The sequence below is a fragment of the Asparagus officinalis genome, chromosome 8, assembly GCF_001876935.1.
Source record: "Asparagus officinalis chromosome 8, Aspof.V1, whole genome shotgun sequence".
Taxonomy (NCBI): Eukaryota; Viridiplantae; Streptophyta; class Magnoliopsida; order Asparagales; family Asparagaceae; genus Asparagus; species Asparagus officinalis.
The window spans coordinates 127,272,887-127,283,935 of NC_033801.1; the positions used below are offsets into that span (position 1 = coordinate 127,272,887).

The 11,049-nt window shown below is 34.9% G+C and overlaps 2 protein-coding genes across 2 annotated transcripts; one reads left to right on the forward strand and one right to left on the reverse strand.

Annotated features, from left to right (window-relative positions):
* Nucleotides 12-5,558, forward strand: LOC109819702 (inactive receptor-like serine/threonine-protein kinase At2g40270). Its single transcript, XM_020385528.1, has 9 exons — nucleotides 12-224; nucleotides 309-444; nucleotides 1,136-1,207; nucleotides 2,518-2,661; nucleotides 2,756-2,875; nucleotides 3,152-3,621; nucleotides 3,915-4,105; nucleotides 4,192-4,324; nucleotides 4,824-5,558. The coding sequence occupies exons 1-9, from the start codon at nucleotides 131-133 to the stop codon at nucleotides 5,429-5,431; spliced, it is 1,968 nt and encodes a 655-aa protein (XP_020241117.1). The 5' UTR covers nucleotides 12-130; the 3' UTR covers nucleotides 5,432-5,558.
* LOC109821900 (probable LRR receptor-like serine/threonine-protein kinase At3g47570) lies at nucleotides 7,547-9,467 on the reverse strand. The gene is made up of 3 exons (XM_020388056.1): nucleotides 9,227-9,467; nucleotides 7,646-7,759; nucleotides 7,547-7,560 (listed from the first exon to the last, which is right to left on the reverse strand). The coding sequence occupies exons 1-3, from the start codon at nucleotides 9,465-9,467 to the stop codon at nucleotides 7,547-7,549; spliced, it is 369 nt and encodes a 122-aa protein (XP_020243645.1).

Consider the following 11,049-nt stretch of genomic DNA (forward strand, 5'->3'; position numbering starts at 1 on the left):
CATTTCACATCACCAATCTCTCCTCAACTCCGCGTGATAACAACTCAGTCATTCCAAAATCCCTTCTTTTTCTGCTTACATTCTCATCATTGAATTAGAAACACCCATCTCTTTGCTCTGTAAAAAAGAAATGGAGAGGTTTAGGCTTAAAAGGGCCTTTTTGTTGCTGCCGCTCTTTTTGCTGCGTCAAAGCTTGGATCTTTCTGCGTGTTTGAATGATGAAGGTATCATCTTTTTGATGAATTTGACATGGGTTTTGTGTCAAAATCGGTTTTTCAAGCAATTTAGTGTTTTTTTTGTTTATGAAGGGAGGATTTTGTTGAGGTTTAGAGATGGAATTGCCATTGACCCTTATGGAGCTTTGTCAACTTGGATTGAAGGGACAGATGATCATTGTTCTTGGTTTGGTGTAGAATGCTCAGATGATGGAAGAGTTGTGTCTCTGTAAGTTACACTAAATTTAAACGAATTTTTTCTTTGTTTTTTTATTGGACATATTGTTATTATAGTCATTTATTTGATAAAAGTTCGGTTTGATTTCGGTGGTGGTATATGCATATTTATGTGATTCTTAGTATTAATCTTTGAGGAAACTAATGTTTTCAGTACATGTCAAGTTGTGACATTATCCTGATCCCAAATGTAATATTTCATGCTGAATTGGATTTTAATTTTATGGGTAGAAGAAATCAAAAGCTCGATGTAATCTATGGAACTGTTGGGTGTCTAGAATTGAAGGTTTTGATTACATAGGTGATAATACTGTAAAGAGCTTCGGCTTTGAACTGGTGTGGCCTGCAATCCGTCGTATTAGCTAATCTACAACTTTCTACTGTGGTTTGTTGCATTTTCTGCTTTTTCGAAATGTCTGCATGAAATTACTGGATTCTTGAATGAATAGGAGATATCTCCGCTCTTTTCAATTGTTGAGACTTTTATCCTACTGAATTCCTGCTTCGAGCATTCATTTTTATTTGTAAAGATTAAAATGAACACTCAAAAAGATCCAGTTAACTGTTATGTTCTCCATCAGCATATATACTCTTTTGCAAATCTATTTTAATGATAATCAACCTGTTACCTATTGTTATATTTTTCATACATATGAATCATGATATTTTCAATGCTATTGTAGGAACTTGAAGGATCTTCTTCTCGAGGGAACGCTCACACCGAAGCTTGGAAATCTTATACATTTGAAGTCTCTGTAAGTTGATACCTGTTTCACGATTACATTGCCAAGTGGTCGTAAAAGAGTTTAGTCCTCAAATGTTGTGTTGGGATTTTGTCTTTGATTCTTTGTGTAACTTCATGAGAATTAGATAGGGTTAGAGTTCTATCATGATTAGGAGTTTGAGTTCTATCATGATTAGGAGTTTGGGTTTTATCATGATTAGGAGTTTGAATCCTATTCTAATTAGGAAGTTAAGCTAGAGATAGGGTTTTGGTTTCCCTATATATATTCTTCTATTGGTGGAGGAAAAACCATGAAGAAAAAGTAGAGATGTAGTAGATGAGAGAGAGAGAGAGTTTCGTAGTCTTTATCCATGCAAAAGATTACAATGAGTGGGCTTTGGAGAGAATATGAGAGTTGATTATGTATGTGAGGTTGAGAGATTGAGAGACGAGAGTTGAGTGGTTCCTCTTGTAGTTCTCCCTGATACATAGTGAATTTCTCGTATTGTTGCCCCGTGGACGTAGGTCGAAGTTGGTCGACCGAACCACGTAAATCTCGATGTTCTTTTTTCTTGATTGTGGTTGTTCTATCTTATTGATTGGGGTTGGCTTCCGAGTTGCGCATATCGTGGTAGGCGGGGAGACTGAAATTCCCCAACAAGTTGCACATGAACGCTTGTATTACATAGTTATGCTCATTTCCATGCATAAACTAGACCTGAAATGTATATATAATTAGTATGGATTGCGTTTGTATTTATGCTTCGCTTAGGACAGCAAATTCATGAGTCAATGGCATTATTCATGATTTGCATCATGTTGATTAAAGTACGTAAATTGGGGAACTTGGTTTTGATTTTGAAATTATGTTTCTTCCTTCGAACGTGGGATGAATGACATATCACTTTCCATACAAGCCATTTCCCGTGGTTCTTTTTCTTTTCTTATTAAGAGAAGATTAACAATAACTTCTGTCAATATTTTTGCTACTTGCAATTCCGCTCAATATGTTATCTCCATATATGTTGTCTTAGTCATTTGGTAAAAGCTTTGAGGTAAATTGCACATAAACACCCTCAATGTACCATCTATTGCAATTAACGCCTCCAACTCGGTAATTAACACCTAGCAAGCTGGCATCCCTCGACATTGAATATTTAGAAAGATAAATTGCACGAATTGAGGGGGCTAAGTGCTAATAAATAAGTTGAGGGGCGTTAAGTACGACTGAAGGTGTATATGAGAGGGGTTATTTGCAAATTACCCAAACTTTAGAATTGGGATTACCATATCTTTCTCCTTCTCTTGATGTCTCATAGATTCTATTTTCATGACCTACAGTATTATCCATAACAATTCATTCTGTGGAACCATCCCAAACGCGATTGGTCTATTGCAGAAGCTTGAGATATTGGACTTGGGACATAATAATTTCAGTGGTCCATTTCCATCTGAAATTGGGAGTATTTCGTCTCTACAAATACTGTAAGTAGGAGCCATACTCTAATTTTAATGATTGATTGAAGTATCAAAGCTCCCATTATAACAATTTTCTTTCTTTGTGCTTAACCTACTACAGTGTATTAAGAAACAATAAGTACATAGGAAATATTCCATCAGAACTCCAGGATCTCAGTATGCTTTCCGAGCTTCTGTTGGACGAAAAGTTATCATCCTCGAAGAACTTTGCTGTTACAAGGTAAATTATAGACTTATAGCATCACGTAATTAATTGGAAAAGCTTCAACTTCATATAGAAGTTTGAGCAACTTGCACCATTTACAAACATATGCATGTTCAAGAGTCTCATATTCAGGGTGCTTATAAGCTTAAGCTTGCTTACGAGTGGATATATTGTATAATTTTTCATTGTGTAAAAAGATGTTGGTTATACTTAGTGGGGAAATTGTAAAATATCTATTTTTATTCTCATCCATAGAGCTAGTAACCTAAAGATGACTTTTATCTCTGATAGGAAGACTGAAAATGCGACCATACGGAGACTTCTTCAAGAAGTTAGCGAACACAAAGGCGATCATCATATACATCAAAATATAAATATGGCTCCTGCCTCAGCACCATCATCATCACCGTCACCATCATCATCACCTTCACCTTCACCATCACCATCACCATCACCATCATCTTCTGCACCAATTGGGCTATCATCCCACTTCCAATCCAACTCACCAGCATTCCCTTCTGTTTCTCCAAAGCACCTTCATGACCGTGCAAAATCATATCCTCCTTTATCATTTAGTCCACCCTCAGGAAAGAAGCACAAAAACATTCCCTTGATAGTCTTCTTGTCAGTTGCAACTGGATCTTTGTTTCTTGTTGCATTATTCATTATATACCGCTCTTGTTGCCGACTGAACGAAGTTGTCACCGTTATGCCTTGGAAAACTGGTTTAAGCGGGCAGTTACAGAAAGCATTTGTGACAGGTTGGTCTCTTTTAAAATTGAAATCATATAGGAATAGGGGATAAGACATCTGGCCTACCACGAATTTTGCTGCACGCATCACTATCAGCTATCAATGCAATCAACACTATCTATAAGTGCAACACAGATACTTCTGATTGCACTGATAGCTTTTAGAACTGTGTGCATCAGTATTCATGCTAAGCCAGATGTGTTCATGCCCAATTTCCATGTATGTGTTTTTTCTCCCTCCTTTACTATTTATGTAAATCTCTTATGATTTTAATCTGTGTATTCACACTATCATGACATAGGTGTACCTTCTCTTAAACGGTCAGAACTGGAATCAGCTTGTGAAGATTTCAGCAATGTTATCGGTTCTTTATCAGATTGTATTTTGTACAAGGGAACACTATCAAGCGGAGTTGAAATCGCAGTGACATATAGTACTGTAACTTCTGCTAAAGATTGGTCAGATCATCATGAAGCCCAATTCAGGAAGAAGGTAGCTAATTTCAATTTTCTTCTTGCAGTTCTCTTGTAATTTGCATACAATCTCTAACTTCTGGTATTATCCTGTCTATGTTTCAGATCTCAGTGTTGTCCAAAGTGAACCATAAGAATTTTATGAATCTTATTGGATACTGTGAGCAGGAAAAGCCCTTCACTAGGATGATGGTTTATGAGTATGCCCCAAATGGGACACTTTTTGAACATTTACACAGTGAGTACCCCAATTTATATCCATCCTTATATATTTTTTGGTATCTTTTCTTTTAATTTCAAAAAAGGTTAACTGCAGACTTATTACTACTCTAGTTTTACTTTTGCAGATTAGACTCCCTAAATGAATTTCTTTTAATGCTTTTTTTACCCTTAGAGAAAGGGAATTGTTTTTTTGACAAATACACCCCCGAGTGGCCTGTAGTATCACTCTTTTGAATTTACTACCCCTCTAGTTTTATTTTTGCAGATAGATCCCCTGAGTGAATTTCTTTCAATTCTTTTACCCTTAGAGAAAGAGAGATTGTTTTTTTTTTTTTTTTTTTGACAAATACACCCCCAAGGGGAAAAGAGTCAAAAAATATATAACTTATGGTTCTATCTACAAAATAAAACTAGAGATGTAGTAAGTTCAAAACAGCGATACTACATGGGGTCTATCCATAATGACGCTTCAATAAATTTGCATCAAACTCATTCAAATTATCATGTATTTGCAGTTAACGAAGCAGACCACTTGGATTGGGCTGCACGATTAAGAATAATCATGGGCATAGCATACTCTTTGAATCACATGCACCAGCTTAACCCTCCTATCATTCTCAAAAATCTAAGCTCCTCTTCTATCTACCTATGTGAAGATTATGCTGCAAAAACCTCTGATCTTTCCTTCTGGAACGAAGAAAAAGAAACCGACCAATCTTTTGAAAGCTTAGGAGTTCTAGATCAACAATTATCAACTCAAGAAGGCAATGTATATAAGTTTGGAATCATATTGTTGGAAATCATATCGGGAAGATTACCATTCTCTGAAGATGATGGGCTCCTTGTGTTATGGGCTTCGAGCCATTTAAATGGCAGGAGACCGCTAATGGATATGGTCGATACTACCCTTGAATCATTCAATGAAGAAGATGTGACTGCTCTATGCAAAATAATTAAGTTGTGTATTAAAGCAGATCCTAAGAAGAGACCGACAATGGCTGAGGTTGTTACTGAGTTGAGAAAGATCACAGCACTGACACCAGATGCAGTTAGTCCAAAATTATCGCCGTTGTGGTGGGCAGAGCTCGAGATTATTTCGACAGAGAGCAGTAGCTTAGAGTAGAGATGATTTTATTTGTTAATAGACTTGATTTTTTTTTATTGCATTGGTTGGTTATTCACAATTGTTTGTAAAGAAATTGTACATATTCAATATTGGAGATGGTTCGTTAATAAGAAAAGAAGAGAAATTTTTTTAGGGATTAATTTTTGATAAAGTTGATCCTTTGCATTTTGGTAAATGGGTTTGTGGTCTTTGACGATTCGTGTAAAAATCGTGCTAGGCTTGATAGTCGAAAGTATTCTTGTGTATAGTCATGAAAGTATTTGTTTCAGGTGTGCCTTTGGATACTTCAAAATATTACATGCTACAAATATTTATATTAGAAGATACATGCAGGTAGCTTCCATTTATTTTTATTTTTATTTTTTTGTTTCTTAGTTTTCTTTCTTTCGGTAAACTAAACTACTAAGGGCGGTGTGCAGAGTGGATCTTGATTGCAAGAGGATTTCTTCAAATTATTTGTTTTGTCTGTAATTACTGACACAATGGAATCTATAATCAGCTTCTTGTGCTAATCAGCAATACAATAAGCTTCGTGTTGTGAAACTTGAGTAGGATTTTTTGTTATTTCTTTTAGCTGATTTTTCTTTTAGTTGATTTTCTCACGCAGGAAATCGAGTTTGCTAAATACCCATTAAAGGGCAAGGCAAAATCAATAGGCAAACGGAGAACTTGCAGACGTTTAGTCCCACATCGACAAGCTGAGCAGACGAAGAGAGTGGGGGGTGGCTACAAGATAGCGAGCGGGTGCGGCCTTAGACCATACTTACCTGGACGGGGTCCATGGGTGATCAAGAAGGCCCAGGCCTGGTTCAGTGGCCCACATTGCACTTTGTGGGTGCGCTGGACTGCCATCTCCCCAAGTGGGAGAGTGGACGTCATAATTTGTTGCTGTGGGGGTACGCGCACGCGCGGCCCCTGCCCAATTCAAAGTTTCTTAAATTTTTAAACCCACCGATGGGCCGTGACGCAAGTTTTTGTCAGCTGGAGCCCGTTTGAACTCATCGACTTACCAAGCCCAGATGGATAGACTAATTTAATTTTCCATTTTAGAAAATAGTTTTTGACTTTTATCCAGCCTCATAGGAGTTTTGATGGTGTTTACTTTGTTTCGGATTTGTAGAAAAAGTAAAAACAGATTTACTAGCTGAAGAGGTTAAGTTCCTTATAGGGATAATTCCAATGATTATTTCTTCAGAAAATAGCTCTATAGTTGCATTATTATTCTATTAACAGAATGATAAGGTTACAGAAACCATCTATGGCGTTGAACTATATGTGAACAAAACTAATTTGGTTTCTCTTATCATCTATAATATGTTATATTAAAATAGATATCACTCATTGCAAAAATGACAAACAATTGCTTTTAATCTCTGTTGATACCACTGGCTGCAGAAATAACAAAGGAGAATTGTTTAATCTCTGCTCTTACTATTAATACTAGTATGTACCCGTGCTTAGCCCTCGCCTCTTTTCTACCATTGCACTTGAAACACCCCTCCTCTTAGTTTTAAAAGAGTAAAATAGAATGAATAAAAGGGTTCAACTATAACCAATTTTGAAATGGTAAACACTTCCGAAAAATAACAAAAATATTATTTGAGGGTTCAACTATAAGTAGTAAATTGAGAAAATTTGTGAGATAAGGGATAGAGCATTATGTTGCATTTACATGTAATTAGGTCACAGAGGAAATCTTCAGCTCTGAACACATATCAATAGTTCATTACTTTAGAGGAAATATTCAGATCTGAGCACATATCAATAGTTAATTCTCTCACCAACTGTGGCAGAAGAAATTTTCATTTTCTCCTCAATACAAACCCTCCAAAATATATAAAAATGATCCTTAATTGTCATGGACGAAATTTAGAAACTTTAGCTTTTATCTTCATGGTTATATCATCCCTAGCCATCATTAACCAAAGTTTCATAATAAGGTTTCTGATGTAGATAAATATATAGGTAGCACATCATTAACCAAAGTTTCATAATAAGGTTTCTGATGTAGATAAATATATAGGTAGCACAATATAGTTCCAACTAATCCAAATCCTCTGAAACACAAATTCTGATGTAGATAAATATATAGGTAGCACAATATAGTTCCAACTAATCCAAATCCTCTGAAACACAAAACCATTATTTACGATAATATATAAAAAAGAGAATCTCTCTTGCTGTCACTGAAAATCTCTATGTTGCTGTTACCATTTAGTTGCTTCAAGAGTTTCTCTATCTCCATTCTCTCTACTGGTAGTTCGCTTGAGAAGACAAACTCCATAGGTTTTGCAGTAGTCATGCTTTGAGCTCCTTCATGTTCACCTAAGAGCAAGCGTAAACCAATGATATTGGAAAGAAATCAATGATATTGACAAATGTATTAAGGCTTAAGACTATTAAAGATATCACCAGGATCTCTTTGTTGTAAACATTAATATTCCATAGTTGTACTCTATTTACCATCTTATACTCTATTTCTACTGACATGTACTTATATATGCAACTATGGAAGTATATCATAAAGATAATGTGGGAAATTCTGCAGAAAACAAAATTTAACAACACAGCAATGACCTACAGCAAGAATTGTTTCTTCTGTCCACCTTTTATTTAAGGGTCATATTGTTAAATTACTAATATTCTAGCAGAGGTATTTTCATGTCGATAGTACACAATAAATACACACACATAGACAGATAGGAAACTTTTTCTTCCACTTATATAAATTGCTATTAGCATGGTTACTTCAATGACCATTTCACAATCAAATATTCACGATTAATCTAACCACTACAATCAAGCAGATAGATTTCAATACAAACTACCTAAAGTAAAGGAGTCATCCTCACTTAACTATCATGACAGATCAAATTGATTTCAGTAGGGATTTTGTGTGTGTGTAAAGGAGTCATCCTCACTTAACTATCATGACAGATCAAATTGATTTCAGTAGGGATTTTGTGTGTGTATATGTGACATGCAAAACACATGCCCTTACCATATTTTGTTACAAAATATTTGTAGATGGACCGCCAATCTTCAGTGCTCTTTGCTTTTCTTCCTGATTTCCATCCCTTGTGAACAAATCTCTGACAATATGCAGTTCGATGATGATGTTGTCCATCTCCATTCTCTCTTTCATTCGAGCATGAGATACTAATTCTAAGCATTGAAGCTACGCACTCAATTGTTCTTCCATAATTCATGATTTCAGCATCATCATCACTTGAGTGAGCAAATGAGCATCGACGATATTAGTTATTCGTTCAGGAAATGCCTTCTCCACAAACATACGAAGAGTAATGCTTACTACAAACATCTCATCACTTCAGTAAACATTTACAGTAAAAGTATCCCATAGCTATACACATTTCCACGAGTAGAAACTTCGTGCCCCATTCCGTACTCTGGTAAATGTTGATTATACAGAAGGATTAGTCCGAGATAATTCCGAAAGGCAAAATAAAGTAAAACAGAGTAATATACTTTTTTTATCAAATTAATTAGGCAAAATATGTAAGGTCAAGATAATACTTCCGGTGAAATACATCAGATGGACTTGTATATGTGATAGATTGACTATGATAATATAGTTACATCTTTAATTTCAGAACATTCTAACTGAAAAGTGTTAGAAAAACATGCATGTACGCCTTGTTTCTATCTTAAACTTTAAGCCTAAGAGAAATAATATCAACATATATATAAAAGCAAGGAAAATAAAAAAAATAGAAGTTTTTCACCTGGAGCAATAGGAAAACAATATTTTTAAAAAAAAGATGTTTTCACCTGGAGCAATATATCCAATAGTCCCTTTGAGGCCAGTTGAACCTGCCAAGTACTGAGAAGAAACCTTCTCCAGAAACTTGGCTAAGCCGAAATCACCAACATGGACAATCATATTATCATCGAAAAGAATGTTGATCAGCTTAAGATCACAGTGGACGACCAGTTTTCCACAGCGATGGTGGAGATAATCCAAAGCATAGACAACATCAATGGCTATATTTATTCTGCTCATAAGGTTCATTAAAGAAAATATAACTTTTCAAAAATCAGTAAATATAATGAAATAGCCAACATTATGAAAGTATAAATAACAGGAAACTATCATTAACAATTTTATAGATAAGTAAATTTTAAAGTTTCTAATCCTCATTTAAAATACATGGTGAACATCAAAAATATAAACACGTTCAACAATAAAATTTATTAAAATCAAGAAATTAAGCAAAAATCATAGTAAAAACTATCACCTGAAACCGATAGATACTCTCGATCACTGATTCCATCACGCACGTCATTAGATGTATTATCATTCTAGAAAAATTAAGATCTAAAATCAAATAGATTAAAAATGAATCAAGTTCACAAATTTTCGAAAATCAGATTTTACTTTTATTACCTACCAACATTTTAATTACCAAAGATTTTATTAATCATCCAAATCAGCTCTTGCATCTCTATAAATATGTAAAAAGAACAAACATTTTAATTACCAAGCTTCATAAACTTCATTGTGGCAGAAACTGAATCACTCAAGGCTAACGAACAAACATTTTAATTACCAAGCTTCATAAACTTCATTGTGGCAGAAACTGAATCACTCAAGGCTAACCTTTACTTATAATCACCTTTTTTAACTGCAGCAGAGGCGGGTGAAGAACGCGATTCGAAGAAACAATTGAGGGGCGTTTCGGGTCACCGCCTTCTGCGGCAGGGTTGACGGGGTGAGAGAGGATGTTGATGGCGGACATGGTAGGGGAGGTGCGGGATCGGTGGAGGTCGGGTTTCGAACGAGGGAGTTTGGCAGAGTCGGCAGCGGCCTGAGGAGAGAGGGAGGATGAGGTGGAGAGGGGATTGGGTGGAGGGGGAGGAGGAGATGGGGACGGAGACCTCGGGAGAGGGCAAGAGGGGAGGAAGTGTTTTCTTCGCTCTCAATTTGATTTTTTTTTAATTTTCTGAAGAAATATGTAGAGAGGAAGAGAGAGAATCGTGGGGACTGCAGTTAAAGAAGCGGAACAGTGGTTGCCAAAATTTTGAGAACGTGGCTCGTGAAATCTGGGAAGTTTTATCTATGCTTAAGTACGTGGATTAGTTAGGCTTCGTTTGGATACCATGGTGTTTTTTCAGTTGCTTTTGTAAAAAAACACTATGGTGTTGTGTTTTTCCCGTAAAGTATTTTCAAATACCATGTTGAGTGTTTTTGTCAACATTAGTTTGACCTAATTACAACATTAGTATTAAACATATTATTAATATATTATACATTAATTATAATAAAATATATTATAAATAAAATGTTATAATATTTAGTTTATATTATAATATTATTATAAGTATTAGTATAATATAATATAATATTATATAATATATTATAATATTATATTGTACTTTAATGAGTTATATTTTGTTATAATTATTATTATATTATAATCATTACATATTATTTTCAAATACTTATATATTAATCATTTTGGTATATCAATTTGTTATTGTTATATATTATATAATATTTTTAAAATAATATTATTGTTTTTAGCGAAAGTTGTTTCCATTGTCGATTTCATTAAAACTTCAATCGTTTACAGAAAATTATAATGAAAAATAAA

Bases quoted from the DNA above. Each gene is read 5' to 3' on its own strand.
- LOC109819702 (XM_020385528.1), top strand. From the start codon at position 131: ATGGAGAGGTTTAGGCTTAAAAGGGCCTTTTTGTTGCTGCCGCTCTTT. The intron at 445-1,135 runs GTAAGTTACACT...ATGCTATTGTAG, and splicing joins GATGGAAGAGTTGTGTCTCT to GAACTTGAAGGATCTTCTTC. The intron at 2,876-3,151 runs GTAAATTATAGA...TATCTCTGATAG, and splicing joins AAGAACTTTGCTGTTACAAG to GAAGACTGAAAATGCGACCA.
- LOC109821900 (XM_020388056.1), bottom strand. From the start codon at position 9,467: ATGAACCTTATGAGCAGAATAAATATAGCCATTGATGTTGTCTATGCT. The intron at 7,760-9,226 runs GTGAAAACATCT...GCTTGCTCTTAG, and splicing joins TATTGGATATATTGCTCCAG to GTGAACATGAAGGAGCTCAA.